The 18,279-nt window shown below is 55.8% G+C and overlaps 1 protein-coding gene across 2 annotated transcripts in view; it reads right to left on the bottom strand.

Annotated features, from left to right (window-relative positions):
• Window positions 1–271: 271 nt before the first annotated feature.
• The window catches only part of LOC120921598 (zinc finger protein 420-like), a 52,258-nt gene continuing 34,250 nt past the window's right edge, over window positions 272–18,279 (bottom strand). Inside the window, exons 7-12 of one of the 2 annotated variants that reach the window (XM_040334105.1) lie at window positions 15,799–15,835; window positions 13,536–13,993; window positions 11,132–11,186; window positions 9,491–9,927; window positions 8,060–8,183; window positions 272–2,173 (exon numbers count right to left, since the gene is read on the bottom strand). In XM_040334105.1, the coding sequence (XP_040190039.1) occupies window positions 1,551–2,173; window positions 8,060–8,183; window positions 9,491–9,927; window positions 11,132–11,186; window positions 13,536–13,993; window positions 15,799–15,835 (1,734 nt within the window). In that variant the 3' untranslated portion in view covers window positions 272–1,550. Of the gene's footprint in view, window positions 2,177–8,059; window positions 8,184–9,490; window positions 9,928–11,131; window positions 11,187–13,535; window positions 13,994–15,798; window positions 15,836–18,279 lie in introns of both variants that reach the window. The other variant, XM_040334104.1, reaches the window with a different exon arrangement.

Here is an 18,279-nt window from a genome sequence, read left to right on the forward strand (position 1 = left end):
ATTTGGGGGTGGCTGGATGTATGGGGACAACCTCAAAGAAGTCCAGCTTGATGAAGGAGACAGACACTAGCACTGGACATCGGCAATTTGAGATCTAGCGCCCCCTATGCACATACCACGAATCTCTCTATGGAGATAGACACGCACACCAGGCTATTGGGGGGGGGGGGGGGAATCTGTGAACCACACCGTGGTGACCTCCTATTGCACCCGATAGACAGATGGACACGTCCTGACAATTCACAAGCCAGAGCACTGGTTTGCTCAAGGAGGGGGGGGGGGGGGGGGGTAACAGCACCAATGCAGGATAACAGGAGGGTCCATCAGACGCCCAAATTGCAGACCCAGGGAGAAGTCGGGAGCAGCAGTCCGAATGCATAAAATGTGCCAGATATGCGACCTCAACATTAGAGGCCAGAGAAGTGTGGGTCCATTCCAGGGGCGAGCGAGCGCTTCCTTCTTCGAGCGTTGCTCACACATTGGGTCCATTCCAGGGGCAGCGAGCGCTTACTTCTTAGAGCGTTGCTCACACATTGGGTCCATTCCAGGGGCAGCGAGCGCTTTCTTCTCGGGGGTGTTGCTCACAAACTGGGTACACTCCAGGGGCAGAGAGCGTTTCCTTTTCGGGGTGTTGCTCACACACTGGGTACACTCCAGGGGCAGCGAGTGCTTCCTTCTTGAGGTGTTGCTCACACACTAGGTACACTCCAGGGGCAGCGAGAGCTTCCTTCTCAGAGTGTTCCTCACACACTGGGTACACTCCAGGGGCAGCGAGTGCTTCCTTCTTGGGGTGTTCCTCATACACTGGGTACACTCGAGGGGCAGCGAGCGCTTCCTTCTTGGGGTGTTCCTCACACACTAGGTACACTCCAGGGGCAGCGAGAGCTTCCTTCTTGGGGTGTTCCTCACACACTGGGTACACTCCAGGGGCAGCGAGAGCTTCTTTCTTGGGGTGTTCCTCACACACTGGGTGCACTCCAGGGGCAGTGAGAGCTTCCTTCTTGAGGTGTTCCTCACACACTGGGTACAATCCAGGGGCAGCGAGAGCTTCCTTCTCAGAGTATTCCTCACACACTGGGTACACTCCAGGGGCAGCGATCGCTTCTTTCTTGGGGTGTTGCTCACGTCATCCCCAGCACAGGCTCATGGATCACAACGTAGACACAGATATTATCTGCCCATGACACAAAGTCAGCACATAGTCAGGATTTGGCAAGAGAGCCAATCATCTGAAAACGTAATAGAGATTGTCCTCACGCCAAACCCAACCCATAGCCCATTATCACACTCAATGTACTACAGTCCGTGCATTTAGCCTTGTGTTCCCATCTCCTGGGATGGTCGATGTGCTGTCTTGCCCGTTATGTTCCCTCAAGTAATAACAATTAAAAACCAGACCTGACCAGAAATGGTCAGACTGAGGTGACCGTTCTTCCCACTGAAGTGCCCATGCAGTGTCTGGGGCCCTCCTCTAGTGTAGCCGTGGGTGAGCACAATACACAGACGTCTCCCACTATGGTCCATCTCCCTTCATATCGGCACGTCACACCTCATCCTTGCGTATACACCACGGACGGCCCCAGCACATCAGCGTGGACCTTCTGGTGTTTGAGGAGCTCGGACCTCCAGCGGTAACTCTTGCCGCACTCGTTGCACGGGTAAGGCCGCTCCCCCGTGTGCGTCTTGACGTGGGTGGTGAGGTGCTGCCGCTGAACAAAGCATTTGCCGCACTGTTTGCACTTGTAAGGCCGCTCCCCCGTATGAATGCGCTTGTGGATGATTAAGGCCGTTCGGCGACGGAAGACTTTGCCGCATTCGTTGCACAGGTTAGGCTTCTCACCGGCCTGGTGGCTGCGTTGATGTTTCAGCAAGTCTGAGCTTCGTGCGAATCGCTTCTCGCACTCGTTACAGGAGAAGAGCTTCTCCCGAGGGGCTCTGCGGTGGTCCAAGAAGGGCAGGCTGTGCCGGAAGCCGCGGAGAGGGTCGGTGGAAGTGTGAGGCTCCGCCCCCAGAACACTCTGCCCGGGGAAGTCTCTGGATTCTAGCGGAACACCGGCATGATTCAACTCGCCGCCAAGAGGAATGTGATCCTTAGAGTCCGTGGAAAGCGCCAGCTCTCCGGGGGGCCTCTCTGGAGCCATTTCCTTCCCGTTCTTATTAATCCACACTTCACCTGCTGGGTAAAGAGAAGAAACAGAATCAGATAGATACTCAGAGCTTTCAGAGCTTTAAATCCAGACCCACCTACAGTCATACATGCAGAGGCGTTGCTAGGTGGGTGCGCGCAGCACCCGGGTGACACCCGCCAGAGGGGTGACATCCGTGGATAGCGGCAGCTGCAGCTAACACCGCCACAGCCCTACATTAACCTGCACCGCGCTATGTCAACGGAGCGGACTGAAGCGGCCGCCGCCTCCTCTCTGTTTACATCCAGTGAGGAGGAGGAGCCTGAGGGACACACACCGCTGTGTGTACACGTCCGCGCTGTTTTCTGAGGTCTGTACGGTATTTACACTCTAGATGGACATGTGTGGGGACGGGGTGCCTATGTTGATGTGGGGTGTCTATTTTGCGGGGGTCTGTACTAAGGGGGGATTCTGTACCAATAGGGGTGTCTATACTGATGGGGGGGATCTGTACTAAGGGGGTGTATATACTGATGGGGGGTCTTAACTAAAGAGGGTATCTATACTGATGGGGGTCTGTACTAATGGGGGGGATCTGTACTACAGGAGGTGTCTATACTGATGGGGGGGATCTGTACTGAGGGGGGTCTGTACTAAGGGGGGTGTCTATACTGATGGAGGGGGTCTGTACTAAGGGGGGTGTCTATACCGATGGGGGTCTGAACTAAGGGGGGGTGGTCTATACCGATGGTGGTCTGTACTAAGGGGGGTGGTCTATACCAATGGACGGGTCTGAACTAAGGGGGGTGTCTATACTGATGGGGGTCTGAACTAAGGGGGGAATGTCTATACTGATGGGGGTCTGAACTAAAGGGGTGTCTATACTCATGGGGGGTGTCTGCACTAAGAGGGGGGATTCTACACTGATGGGCGTGTCTGTACTGAGGGAGGGGGTCAGTGCTTAGTGAGGGTGGTCTATACTGACGGAGGGTGGTCTATACTGACGGGGGTGGTCTATACTGACGGGGGGTGGTCTATACTGACGGGGGGTGGTCTATACTGACGGGGGGTGGTCTATACTGACGGGGGGTGGTCTATACTGACGGGGGGTGGTCTATACTAACAGGGGGTGGTCTATACTAACAGGGGGTGGTCTATACTTAGTGATGGGGATCTATACTGCAGGAGGGGGGTCTGTAGTTGGTGGTGGTGGGTCTGTACTGAGGGGGGACTATAGTAGGTGGTGGTGGGTCTGTACTGAGGGGGGGACTATAGTAGGTGGTGGTGGGTCTGTACTGAGGGGGGACTATAGTTGGTGGTGGTGGGTCTGTACTGAGGGGGGACTATAGTAGGTGGTGGTGGGTCTGTACTGAGGGGGGACTATAGTTGGTGGTGGTGGGTCTGTACTGAGGGGGGACTATAGTTGGTGGTGGTGGGTCTGTACTGAGGGGGGACTATAGTTGGTGGTGGTGGGTCTGTACTGAGGGGGGTCTGTAGTTGGTGGTGGTGGGTCTGTACTGAGGGGGGTCTGTAGTTGGTGGTGGTGGGTCTGTACTGAGGGGGGTCTGTAGTTGGTGGTGGTGGGTCTGTACTGAGGGGGGACTTTAGTAGGTGGTGGTGGGTCTGTACTGAGGGGGGTCTGTAGTAGGTGGTGGTGGGTCTGTACTGAGGGGGGACTATAGTTGGTGGTGGTGGGTCTGTACTGAGGGGGGTCTGTAGTTGGTGGTGGTGGGTCTGTACTGAGGGGGGACTATAGTTGGTGGTGGTGGGTCTGTACTGAGGGGGGGGACTATAGTTGGTGGTGGTGGGTCTGTACTGAGGGGGGACTATAGTTGGTGGTGGTGGGTCTGTACTGAGGGGGGAATATAGTTGGTGGTGGAGGGTCTGTACTGAGAGGGGGACTATAGTTGGTGGTGGTGGGTCTGTACTGAGGGGGGTCTGTAGTAGGTGGTGGTGGGTCTGTACTGAGGGGGGACTATAGTAGGTGGTGGTGGGTCTGTACTGAGGGGGGACTATAGTAGGTGGTGGTGGGTCTGTACTGAGGGGGGACTATAGTAGGTGGTGGTGGGTCTGTACTGAGGGGGGTCTGTAGTAGGTGGTGGTGGGTCTGTACTGAGGGGGGACTATAGTAGGTGGTGGTGGGTCTGTACTGAGGGGGGACTATAGTAGGTGGTGGTGGGTCTGTACTGAGGGGGGACTATAGTTGGTGGTGGTGGGTCTGTACTGAGGAGGGGACTATAGTTGGTGGTGGTGGGTCTGTACTGAGGGGGGACTATAGTTGGTGGTGGTGGGTCTGTACTGAGGGGGGACTATAGTAGGTGGTGGTGGGTCTGTACTGAGGGGGGTCTGTAGTTGGTGGTGGTGGGTCTGTACTGAGGGGGGACTATAGTAGGTGGTGGTGGGTCTGTACTGAGGGGGGTCTGTAGTAGGTGGTGGAGGGTCTGTACTGAGGGGGGACTATAGTAGGTGGTGGTGGGTCTGTACTGAGGGGGGTCTGTAGTAGGTGGTGGTGGGTCTGTACTGAGGGGGGTCTGTAGTAGGTGGTGGTGGGTCTGTACTGAGGGGGGACTATAGTAGGTGGTGGTGGGTCTGTACTGAGGGGGGTCTGTAGTAGGTGGTGGTGGGTCTGTACTGAGGGGGGACTGTAGTAGGTGGTGGTGGGTCTGTACTGAGGGGGGGACTATAGTTGGTGGTGGTGGGTCTGTACTGAGGGGGGAATATAGTTGGTGGTGGAGGGTCTGTACTGAGGGGGGACTATAGTTGGTGGTGGTGGGTCTGTACTGAGGGGGGAATATAGTTGGTGGTGGTGGGTCTGTACTGAGGGGGGAATATAGTTGGTGGTGGTGGGTCTGTACTGAGGGGGGACTATAGTTGGTGGTGGTGGGTCTGTACTGAGGGGGGAATATAGTTGGTGGTGGTGGGTCTGTACTGAGGGGGGGGACTATAGTTGGTGGTGGTGGGTCTGTACTGAGGGGGGACTATAGTTGGTGGTGGTGGGTCTGTACTGAGGGGGGAATATAGTTGGTGGTGGTGGGTCTGTACTGAGGGGGGTCTGTAGTAGGTGGTGGTGGGTCTGTACTGAGGGGGGACTATAGTAGGTGGTGGTGGGTCTGTACTGAAGGGGGACTATAGTTGGTGGTGGTGGGTCTGTACTGAGGGGGGTCTGTAGTAGGTGGTGGTGGGTCTGTACTGAGGGGGGACTGTAGTAGGTGGTGGTGGGTCTGTACTGAGGGGGGACTGTAGTAGGTGGTGGTGGGTCTGTACTGAGGGGGGACTATAGTAGGTGGTGGTGGGTCTGTACTGAGGGGGGACTGTAGTAGGTGGTGGTGGGTCTGTACTGAGGGGGGTCTGTAGTAGGTGGTGGTGGGTCTGTACTGAGGGGGGACTGTAGTAGGTGGTGGTGGGTCTGTACTGAGGGGGGTCTGTAGTAGGTGGTGGTGGGTCTGTACTGAGGGGGGTCTGTAGTAGGTGGTGGTGGGTCTGTACTGAGGGGGGTCTGTAGTAGGTGGTGGTGGGTCTGTACTGAGGGGGGACTGTAGTAGGTGGTGGTGGGTCTGTACTGAGGGGGGTCTGTAGTAGGTGGTGGTGGGTCTGTACTGAGGGGGGTCTGTAGTTGGTGGTGGTGGGTCTGTACTGAGGGGGGACTGTAGTAGGTGGTGGTGGGTCTGTACTGAGGGGGGTCTGTAGTAGGTGGTGGTGGGTCTGTACTGAGGGGGGTCTGTAGTAGGTGGTGGTGGGTCTGTACTGAGGGGGGACTGTAGTAGGTGGTGGTGGGTCTGTACTGAGGGGGGACTGTAGTAGGTGGTGGTGGGTCTGTACTGAGGGGGGACTGTAGTAGGTGGTGGTGGGTCTGTACTGAGGGGGGACTGTAGTAGGTGGTGGTGGGTCTGTACTGAGGAGGGTCTGTAGTAGGTGGTGGTGGGTCTGTACTGAGGGGGGACTGTAGTAGGTGGTGGTGAGTCTGTACTGAGGGGGGACTATAGTAGGTGGTGGTGGGTCTGTACTGAGGGGGGTCTGTAGTAGGTGGTGGTGGGTCTGTACTGAGGGGGGACTGTAGTAGGTGGTGGTGGGTCTGTACTGAGGGGGGTCTGTAGTAGGTGGTGGTGGGTCTGTACTGAGGGGGGTCTGTAGTAGGTGGTGGTGGGTCTGTACTGAGGGGGGTCTGTAGTTGGTGGTGGTGGGTCTGTACTGAGGGGGGACTATAGTAGGTGGTGGTGGGTCTGTACTGAGGGGGGTCTGTAGTAGGTGGTGGTGGGTCTGTACTGAGGGGGGACTGTAGTAGGTGGTGGTGGGTCTGTACTGAGGGGGGACTATAGTAGGTGGTGGTGGGTCTGTACTGAGGGGGGTCTGTAGTAGGTGGTGGTGGGTCTGTACTGAGGGGGGACTGTAGTAGGTGGTGGTGGGTCTGTACTGAGGGGGGACTATAGTAGGTGGTGGTGGGTCTGTACTGAGGGGGGGCTATAGTAGGTGGTGGTGGGTCTGTACTGAGGGGGGACTATAGTTGGTGGTGGTGGGTCTGTACTGAGGGGGGAATATAGTTGGTGGTGGTGGGTCTGTACTGAGGGGGGACTATAGTAGGTGGTGGTGGGTCTGTACTGAAGGGGGACTATAGTTGGTGGTGGTGGGTCTGTACTGAGGGGGGTCTGTAGTAGGTGGTGGTGGGTCTGTACTGAGGGGGGACTGTAGTAGGTGGTGGTGGGTCTGTACTGAGGGGGGACTGTAGTAGGTGGTGGTGGGTCTGTACTGAGGGGGGACTATAGTAGGTGGTGGTGGGTCTGTACAGAGGGGGGACTATAGTAGGTGGTGGTGGGTCTGTACTGAGGGGGGTCTGTAGTAGGTGGTGGTGGGTCTGTACTGAGGGGGGACTGTAGTAGGTGGTGGTGGGTCTGTACTGAGGGGGGTCTGTAGTAGGTGGTGGTGGGTCTGTACTGAGGGGGGTCTGTAGTAGGTGGTGGTGGGTCTGTACTGAGGGGGGTCTGTAGTAGGTGGTGGTGGGTCTGTACTGAGGGGGGACTGTAGTAGGTGGTGGTGGGTCTGTACTGAGGGGGGTCTGTAGTAGGTGGTGGTGGGTCTGTACTGAGGGGGGTCTGTAGTTGGTGGTGGTGGGTCTGTACTGAGGGGGGACTGTAGTAGGTGGTGGTGGGTCTGTACTGAGGGGGGTCTGTAGTAGGTGGTGGTGGGTCTGTACTGAGGGGGGTCTGTAGTAGGTGGTGGTGGGTCTGTACTGAGGGGGGACTGTAGTAGGTGGTGGTGGGTCTGTACTGAGGGGGGACTGTAGTAGGTGGTGGTGGGTCTGTACTGAGGGGGGACTGTAGTAGGTGGTGGTGGGTCTGTACTGAGGGGGGACTGTAGTAGGTGGTGGTGGGTCTGTACTGAGGGGGGACTATAGTAGGTGGTGGTGGGTCTGTACTGAGGGGGGTCTGTAGTAGGTGGTGGTGGGTCTGTACTGAGGGGGGACTGTAGTAGGTGGTGGTGGGTCTGTACTGAGGGGGGGCTATAGTTGGTGGACAGGGGGGGGGGGTGACACCAATTTTTTCCGCACCAGGTGACACCAACCCTGGTGACGCCACTGCATACATGTCAGCATTTGGGCAGCCCAGGGATTAACCACTTCCAGACCGCCCGCCGTCCTTATACGTCGGTACTTTGTTGTTAGATGCCATAACCCCGGTATTTATTTATTTTAAAAACGGCAGGCGGATTCGCGGCACGATAACTTTTAATCGGCGGCAGGAGAGGTGCCCCCCCCCACGATCATCTCCACCGCTTACAGGAGCCGTGGATAGTGGTGGAGACAATCGGGTCCTTTCCCCTCCAAGGCATGAAGTCGAGTGAGGGAATGATGAAACCCCCACTCGGCTCCATACCATTAGATGACAGAACTCCACACATTCATGCGAGTCGCAAGACAAAAGTGTGAAAAGGGGCCTTACCCAGTGATATGAGGGAGTCGGCGCTGTCCTTCAGCATATTCCGGTACAGCTCCTTCTGCCATTCCTCCAGATCCTTCCACTCGTCTGAGAAACAGACCGCCACGTCATCAAACGACACCGGCGCCTAAAATAGAGATGGAAATTCATGGTGACAGGGCACAGAATGACAACTGCTGCAACAATAAGGTCACTATATTGGGACATGCATCCCCCCCCACCCCACCCCCGCTCTCCCAAATTCACAACAGTGCGACCACTTCCAGTACTTTCAATAAAAAGATTAGGGTTGTCCCGATACCGAGCATTCGCCCGAGTACTTGTACCCGGGCAAATGCTCCGATGCTTCACCCGATACCTGGACAGTCAGGGTGATCGGTGCGATGGGCGAGTTACAAGCACCGATCAACGCCGACTGTCCTCGTATCCTCCCCCAGCCCCCCTCCATTCTGCTGCAGTCTCCCTCCGTGCTTCCGTCTTCCCCTTCGCGCTGCCGTCTCCCACCCTGTCCCCACTCCGCGCTGCCGTCTCCCACCCTGTCCCCACTCCGCGCTGCCGTCTCCCACCCTGTCCCCACTCCGCGCTGCCGTCTCCCTCCGTGTCCCCACTCCGCGCTGCCGTCTCCCTCCGTGCTGCCGTGTCCCCCCTCCGTGCTGCCGTATCCCCCCTCCATGCTGCCGTATCCCCCCCTCCGTGTCCCCCTCTGTGCTACCGTGTCTTCCTCCGTGTGTCCCCCTCTGTGCTACCGTGTCTTCCTCCATGTCCCCCTCTGTGCTACCGTGTCTTCCCCCGTGCTGCCGTGTCTTCCTCCGTGTCCCCCTCCGTGCTGCCGTCTCTCTCCGTGTCCCCCCCTCCGTGATGCCGTGTCCCCCCCTCCGTGCTGCCGTGTCCCCCCCTCCGTGCTGCCGTGTCTTCCTCCGTGTCCCCCTCCGTGCTGCCGTGTCTCCCTTCGTGCTGCCGTCTATCTCTGTGTCTCCCTCCGTGCTGCCGTCTATCTCCGTGTCTCCCTTCGTGCTGCCGTCTCCCTGCATGTCCCCCCTCCGCGCTGCCTGCTCCCTCCGTGTCCCCCCTCTGCGCTGCCGTGTCCCCCTCCCTGCTCCCGTGTCCCCTCCGTGCTGCCATGTCTTCCTCCTATCCCCTCACAAAGCCTCATATGACGTCCACCCAGGATGGGAGATCCCCTCACAAAGCCCAGGATGTCATAGGACGTCCACCCGGGATGGGAGATCCCCTCTGTGTGACAATGGGCAGGTACGGAAGTGGTTAAAGATGAACTTCTCCTTTAATACAAAATGTTTGATGATGGGGTCACTTTTAGGAAAAGCCCTGAAAGGAGTAAGTAGTGGGTGCTATGGGTTGGTGTGGAGGGGGAAGGGGGGCATTACACAGCTCGTCACATGCACAGTAACCATAGAGTTTAGACCCGCCCTTTACCTCTCCAGCACTGTGCACTCTCTGGTGTTTGAGCAGCTCGGACCTCCAGCGATAGCTCTTCCCGCAGAGCGTACACGGGAAGGGTTTCTCCCCGGTGTGGGTCTTCAGGTGGGTGGTGAGGTGCTGGCGCTGTACGAAGCTCTTCCCGCACTGGGCGCACTGGTACGGCCGTTCCCCGGTGTGAATGCGCTCGTGGATGAGCAGGGAGGTGTTGCGGCGGAAGCACTTCCCGCACTGGTTGCACACGTAGGGTCGCTCCCCGAGGTGGCTGCGCTGATGTCTCACCAGGTCCTGACTGTGAAGGAAGGTCTTCTCACACTGAGTACACGGGAAGGAGCTCTCGGGGTCGCCACTCGGGTTCTTATCCGTGGCGTTCCCAACCCCGTTGGCTTCCCGGTGTGCGCTCTGACCACCATTGATGGCTTTCCAATCGTCCTCTGCGGACACAAAATAAAAACGGCGTCACAAACATCGCTCCATTAGTCAGCAATGAGACCATATACTGTAAAATTGTATGCCTTGGCGTTCATAGAAAGACATGGGAATTCAGAAATCGTTGGGTTATACCGCCCCCTACAGGAGAATCCAGGGATCTTCAAACTACGGCCCTCCAGCTGTTGTAGAACTACACATACCATGAGGCGTTGTAACACACTGACATTCACAGACATGACTGGGCATGATGGGAATTGTAGTTCCTGAACAACTGGAGGGGCGTAGTTTGAAGACCCCTGATTTAGACCAATCACAAACAATACAATCCTATGACCCCCCCCCCCCCCCCCCACCTTATTCCTAATTTGCCAAAGTCAAAAGCAGTACCAGGAGCATATTAGACACAAAGAGGGGTGGAAACGGGTGACCCTCAATAGAAAAGGACCCGTGGCTGTGCCGAGGGGGGAGGAAGGGGGACCCGTGGCTGTGCCGAGGGGGGAGGAAGGGGGACCCGTGCCTGTGCCGAGGGGGGAGGAAGGGGGACCCGTGCCTGTGCCGAGGGGGGAGGGACCTGTGCAGAGGGGGGGGGGGGGGGACCCGTGCAAAGGGGGGAGGGACCCGTGCAAAGGGGGGAGGGACCCGTGCAAAGGGGGGAGGGACCCGTGCCGTGCAAAGGGGGGAGGGACCCGTGCCGTGCAGAGGGGGAGGGACCTGTCCATTCCCCTCCAATCAGCTCTCAGAACTCTCCTCACTGATGTAGCTGCAGCTCTCCGCCCCCCCTGCAAAGCTGAAAGGTTCTGTGTAAATGCTGCACTTTGAACGGCTGTAGGGGAAAGAAGGTGTGAATAAACAGGTTCAACTTATGTAGGGGAAATTTGTTTATGTGTATCACCTGAGGCCAGTCACTTCACTAGATAATGTAGCGCTGGATCTAGATGGGGCTCAGGTAAGTATAAGGAGGGGGGGGAATGATTGATATAAAAAGGGATACATAATAGAAAATTCAGAATTTGTACATAAAAAAGGAAGTTTCAGCGTCGGCTCCGCCCACAGCATTTCGAATGCTTATTATTGGCAGACATGCTTGTTTTGGGCCTCGGGATAATTCTCCCCCCCCTCCCCCACCCCTATAAAAGTGCACAGAGGGGGAGGGGGCACAGACAGGAACTCCCTCTGACAATCAGATGACAGAACAAGAAAACTCACCAAAGAAATTCTCCTTCTCCATCTTACAGCCGACATCCGTCTTGGAGAGCAGAGACTGGAGGGGGAGGGGAGAGAGAACTCATTATCAGCGTCATTCCTGTGGATTTGCACACCGACTATACAGGACATACAAGAAAAATACTTTGGTTGCCGTAACGGACCTTCTCTTAACCCCTCCAATACCGAGCACTCCCCCCCCCCCCAGGACAATCCTCAGCTTTCAGTTTGAATGACAATTGCGCGGTCATGTGACACGGTATTCATAGGACATTTTTTTATAATTTTTCACCCACAAGTAGAGATTTCTTTTGGTGGTATTTGATCATCTCTGGGGGTTTCTATTTTTTGCTAAACAAAATAAAAATAAAAAAAAGACCGACATTTTTGAATTTTTCATTTTCTTTGCCTTCAATTCCTTTATACATTTTTTTTTGTCCTTCACTGATGGGCACTGAGATGGCACTAATGAGCACTGATGAGGCGGCACCAACGAGGCAGGCACTGACGGCACTGATGAGGAGGCACTAATGGGAACTGATGAGGCGGGCACTAATGAGGCGGGCACCAACGAGGAGGCACTAATGGGAACTGATGAGGCGGGCACTAATGAGGCGGGCACCAACGAGGAGGCACTAATGGGAACTGATGAGGCGGGCACTAATGAGGCGGGCACCAACGAGGAGGCACTAATGGGAACTGATGAGGCCGGCACTAATGAGGCTGGCACTGACAGCACTGATGAGGAGGCACTAATGGGCACGCTATGGATTATATTATTTTATGATGGACTTTATGGGCCAGATTTAGAGAGAACTTACGCCGACGTATCTGTTGAGTTCTAGGATGCGCCGTCGTATCTCTGCGCCTAATTCACAGTACAAGATACGCCTGAATTTGAACTTGCTACGACCGACGTAAGTCTCCTTACGCCGTCGTATCTTGGGCGCATATTTACGCTGGCCGCAAGGGGCGCTTCCATGGATTTACGAGTCGAATATGTAAACGAGCGAGATACGCCGATTCACGAACGTACTTACGCCCGTCGCTGTAATCTACGCCGTTTACGTAAGGCGTACATCTGGCGTAAAGTTATTCCACAAAAAGCAGGTGTAAGTCATGTTAGGATATGGACCAGGGAACAGCCGTCGTATTTTACGTCGTTTACGTAAGTCGTACGTGAATGGGGCTGGGCGTAGGTTACGTTCACGTCGTCGGCATTGACCTGTCGTATCTTAGGGAGTAAATTCGACGCGATTCTGAGCATGCGCCGTTTGTTCGGTCCTTCATTTGCATGGGGTCACAGCTTCATTTTAATGGATCACGCCCACTTCCTTCCTGCTTTGAATTAGGCGGGCTTACGCCGGACAATTTACGTTACGCCGGCGCAACGTTGGGAGCGAGTGCTTTGTGAATACTGTTCTTGCCTCTCTACGTTACGTCGGCGTAGCGCATATGCGATGCGCTACGCCCGCTCAAAGATACGCGCGCGCATGCTCAGAATCACGCCAAATTTACTCCCTAAGATACGACGGCTCACGGCCTACAACCGTATCCGGGCCAGTGGGGTAGATTCAGGTATCTCCGCCTAAAGTTACGGCGGCGCAGCGTAGTGTATTTACGCTACGCCTCCGCAACTTACAGGAGCAAGTGCTGTATTCAGAAAGCACTTGCTCCGTAATTTGCGGCGGCGTAGCGTAAAAGGGGCCGGCGTAAGCGCGCGTAATTCAAATGATCCGGTAGGGGGCGTGGATCATTTAAATTAGGCGCGTTCCCGCACCGAACGTACTGCGCATGCGCCGTCCCTAAAATTTCCCGACATGCATTGCGGTAAATGACGTCGCAAGGACGTCTTTGGTTTCGACGTGAACGTAAATGGCGTCCAGCGCCATTCACGGACGACTTACGCAAACAACGTAAAATTTTCAAATCGCGACGCGGGGACGACGTCCATACTTAACATTGGCTGCGCCTCCTAATAGCAGGAGCAACGTTACGACGAAAACGACTTACGCAAACGACGTAAAAAACTACCGCCGGGCGCACGTACGTTCGTGAATCGGCGTAAGTATGTAATTTGCATACTCTACGCTGACAACTATGGGAGCGCCACCTAGCGGCCAGCGTCAGAATGCACCCTAAGCTACGACGGCGGAAGAGACTTATGCCAGTCGTATCTTAGGCTAATGTCGGCGTATCTAGCTTTCTGAATACAGAAAGAAGATACGCCGGCGCAACTTAGCAATTACGCGGCGTATCTATGGATACGCAGGTGTAATTGCTCTCTGAATCTACCCCAATGTGTTTTAAATGGTTCACTATACACATTTAGATTGATCTAATCTTTCACACACTGCGCGGCTATCAGACAGAACAGGGGTGGGCGGGGTCAGGGGCGGGAACTCACCTCTTCATGCACCTTTTGATGTTTCAGTAACTCGGAACGCCAGCGGAATCCCTTCCCGCACTGCGCACACTGAAAAGGCTTCTCCCCGGTGTGGGTCTTCAGGTGGGTGGTGAGGTGCTGGCGCTGTACGAAGCTCTTCCCGCACTGGGCGCACTGGTACGGCCGTTCCCCGGTGTGAATGCGCTCGTGGATGAGCAGCGAGGTGTGCCTCCGGAAGCTCTTCCCGCACACGTTACAGATGTAGGAGCGCTCGTCCGTGTGCACCCGCTGGTGGGTGCGCAGCGTCCTCTTATTCAGGAAGCTCTTGCCGCACTCCGCGCAGGAATGGCTGCGCTCCGTTTTCTGCGCCCGCTGCCGCAACAGCAGCCTGGCCCGCTTGCCCAGAGCCTTGCCCCTCTCCAGGGTGCCCAGCGTGCTGCCTTGACCTTCGCGCTTGAAGCGCCTTTTTACTGCGACATCTGGGGGAGACAGAAGAGTCGCTGTATGGAATTCCTGATGTTTAGTGAAAGTGAACGGACAGATGTTAAAGTGTTACTAAAAAGGCAAAATTAAATTAAAATAACAAACATGCAATACTTACTTGCATAGAGTGGCCCCTGATCCTCCTCTTCCTGGGTCCCCGGCGGAAATCTTAGCTCCTCCTCTTCTGTTTACATCCACCATAGCCAGCCGCTGGCAATGGGGAGAAGAGTGGTCTACGCACTCCCGACCCCCATGTGCTCCATAGACTTAGACAGCAGGGCTTACAGTATCTCGCAAAAGTAAGTACACCCCTCAGTCACATTTCTTGTATCTTTTCATGTGACAACACTGAAGAAATGACACTTTGTATCTACAATGTTGTGTAGTGAGTGTGCAGCTTGTATAACAGTGTAAATTTGCCGTCCCCTCAAAATAACAACCGATGGGGTTTTTAGACCCATCGGTTGTTATCCCTGGAAAGCTGATTGCCCGCTCTAAAAAACGATAATGCAGCTGAGGGCATCATCCCGGTATAACCCCCAAAAGCCGAGGACGCATATATGCATACGCTCGGCGGGAAGGGTTTAAGGTGCAGGGTGCTGGTGGTAAGGTGCAGGGTACAGGGTTTAGGATGCATGGTACAGGGTACAGGGCACTGTGGCAACGTACAGGATTTAAGGTGCAGGGTGCATGGTACAGGGTGCTGTGGCAAGGTGCAGGTTACAGGGTTTAGGATGCAGGGTGCATGGTATAGAGCATAGGGTGCTGGTGGCAAGGGGCAGGGTACAGGGTTTAAGGTACAGGGTGCTTTTGGTAAGGTGTAGGGTACAGGGTTTAGGATGCAGGGTGCTGGTGGTAAGGTGCAGGGTACAAAGTGCTGGTGGTAATGTGCAGGGTACAGGGTTTAGGATGCAGGGTGCATGGTACAGGGTGCTGGTGGTAAGGTGCAGGGTACTGGTGGTAAGGTGCAGGGCACAGGGTGCTGGTGGTAAGGTGCAGGGCACAGGGTGCTGGTGGTAAGGTGCAGGGCACAGGGTGCCGGTGGTAAGGTGCAGGGTACTGGTGGCAAGGTGCAGGGCACAGGGTGCTGGTGGCAAGGTGCAGGGCGCTGGTGGTAAGGTGCAGGGCGCTGGTGGTAAGGTGCAGGGCGCTGGTGGCAAGGTGCAGGGCGCTGGTGGCAAGGTGCAGGGCGCTGGTGGCAAGGTGCAGGGCGCTGGTGGCAAGGTGCAGGGCGCTGGTGGTAAGGTGCAGGGCGCTGGTGGCAAGGTGCAGGGCGCTGGTGGCAAGGTGCAGGGCGCTGGTGGCAAGGTGCAGGGCGCTGGTGGCAAGGTGCAGGGCGCTGGTGGCAAGGTGCAGGGCGCTGGTGGCAAGGTGCAGGGCACAGGGGGCTGGTGGCAAGGTGCAGGGCACAGGGGGCCGGTGGTAAGGTGCAGGGCACAGGGTGCCGGTGGTAAGGTGCAGGGCACAGGGTGCCGGTGGTAAGGTGCAGGGCACAGGGTGCCGGTGGTAAGGTGCAGGGCACAGGGTGCCGGTGGTAAGGTGCAGGGCACAGTGTGCCGGTGGTAAGGTGCAGGGCACAGTGTGCTGGTGGTAAGGTGCAGGGCACAGTGTGCTGGTGGTAAGGTGCAGGGCACAGGGTGCTGGTGATAAGGTGCAGGGCACAGGGTGCGTGATGCAGGGTACAGAAGCTCTCCAGCTGTACACAGCATGACATTAGGACCTTATGACCGCCTCGGGCCTCAGACGACTTTCTGAACCACCCCCATAGAATTATCCCCATAAAACAAAGACGATCTCTCACCTTTCTGCCCGTCCTCAGAAGAAGATTTCGCCGAGTTCTAGAACAGATGAAAAGAACAAGTTACTCTGACAGGCGTAGTAGGCGCCCCCCTCGTCACACAGCTCCGGTACCACCAGCAGCAATTTGTACACAACAGCGCAGCGCTCTATGCATCTAGGTGTGTGCTTATAACACGGGACCTCATTTAACCCGCCGTCGCCGCTGACAACTGACAACTTTCTACAGGCTGATGTGAGAGAAAACGAGAAAAACGGGGACCCGGATCCTGCCCCAGGGGAGTGTTTGGGGACCCGGGTCCTGCCCCAGGGGAGTGTTTGGGGATCCGGGTCCTGTCCCAGGGGAGTGTTTGGGGACCCGGATCCTGCCCCAGGGGAGTGTTTGGGGACCCGGGTCCTGCCCCAGGGGAGTGTTTGGGGATCCGGGTCCTGTCCCAGGGGAGTGTTTGGGGACCCGGGTCCTGTCCCAGGGGAGTGTTTGGGGACCCGGGTCCTGTCCCAGGGAAGTGTTTGGGGACCCGGGTCCTGTCCCAGGGAAGTGTTTGGGGACCCGGGTCCTGTCCCAGGGGAGTGTTTGGGGACCCGGGTCCTGTCCCAGGGGAGTGTTTGGGGACCCGGGTCCTGTCCCAGGGGAGTGTTTGGGGACCCGGGTCCTGTCCCAGGGGAGTGTTTGGGGACCCGGGTCCTGTCCCAGGGGAGTGTTTGGGGACCCGGGTCCTGTCCCAGGGGAGTGTTTGGGGATCCGGGTCCTGCCCCAGGGGAGTGTTTGGGGACCCGGGTCCTGCCCCAGGGGAGTGTTTGGGGACCCGGGTCCTGCCCCAGGGGAGTGTTTGGGGACCCGGGTCCTGCCCCAGGGGAGTGTTTGGGGATCCGGGTCCTGCCCCAGGGGAGTGTTTGGGGACCCGGGTCCTGCCCCAGGGGAGTGTTTGGGGACCCGGGTCCTGCCCCAGGGGACATGTATCAATGCAAAAAATGTTTTAAAACTCCAGTTTTTTCGGGAGCAGTGAATTTAATAATGCACCAAATTTAAAAAACAAAATGGCGTGGGGGCCCCCCCGAAAATCCACACCAGACCCTTCAGGTCTGGTATGGATTTTAAGGGGAACCCTGCACCAAAAAAAAAAAAAAATGGACTGCTGCAGTCTCCACTCCACGCGAAACCCCCGTGACGTCACAGGGTGGGGGTCACCCGCCGACGTAATTGAGTATTCCCCGCGTGCCGGGGAAAGCCGGGGCTTACCCTATGATGTGACGGGTGACCCCGCCCCCTCGTACATCATGGGGGTTTCGTGTGAAGTGGAGACAGCAGCATTGCCGGACATCGGGTCACCGTGGGACATAGAGAACGACGCTGGACAGACTGTTTTTTTATTTATTTTTATTAAAGGACTTATCCCAACTGCGTCTGTGTGTTATTTTACAATTTGTTATACTTTCTTTGTGAAATGGTAGAGGTAGAACGTAGCCCGTTACCAATTCCCATAGGGGGGGGGGCCGGAATCTGGGGGTCCCCTTTGTTAACGGGGACTTCCAAATTTCGATAAGCGCCCCCCCGCCCGCAGACCCCCCCACAACCACCAGACAAGGGTTGTGGGGATCAGGCCCTTGTCCCCATCAACATGGGGACATCCTCCCCATGTTGAGGGCATGTGGCCTGGTACGGCTCTTTTCCTGCGGCCTGCCAGGTTGCGTGCTCAGATAAGGGTCTGGTATGGATTTTTTTTGGGGGGGGGGGGCACATTTTTTTTTAATTTGGTGCAGGGTTACCCTCAATATCCATACCAGACCTGAAGGGCCTGATATGGAATTTGGGGGGGGACCCCCATGCTTTTTTTTGGGGTTCTGTGGTTCTCCTTAATATCCATACCAGACCTGAAGGGCCTGATATGGAATTTGGGGGGGGACCCCCACGTTTTTTTTTTTGGTTCCGGAAACCCCTGGCGGTTTTTTCAATGATTTTGATCTGTATTGCCGGGAGCCGACAATTTTTGGAGTTTTAAATTACTTTTTTTTCTCTTTAGAAATTACATTTTGTGCAGGGACTGTTCTAAACACGGGAAACATGCACCACTTTGCAGGCATACTATAAACACCCCCCTGGTATGAAATTTAAAGGAATATTTAATTTTTTCTTTCACCTTAAGTATTATTAAAATCACTGCCCCCCCAAAAAAAATTCAGTTTTTAAAACTTTTTTGTTGCATTGATACATGTCCCCTGGGACAGGACCCGGGTCCCCAAACACTTTTTATGACAATAACTTGCATATTAGCCTTTAAAATTATCACTTTTGATTTTCCACGTTCGTGTCCCATAGACTTTAACGGTGTTCGCGTCTCCGAACAAATTTTTTACCTATTCGCATGTTCTGGTGCACGAACCGAACCGGGGGGGGGGGGGGGGGGGGATTGAAGGGGTTAGCACTAGGGGGCGATCAAGGGGATAATTGTGTTTCTATCTGTGTTTCCAACAGATCGTGATTCCT

Source organism: Rana temporaria (assembly GCF_905171775.1).
Source record: "Rana temporaria chromosome 2 unlocalized genomic scaffold, aRanTem1.1 chr2h, whole genome shotgun sequence".
Lineage (NCBI taxonomy): Eukaryota > Metazoa > Chordata > Amphibia > Anura > Ranidae > Rana > Rana temporaria.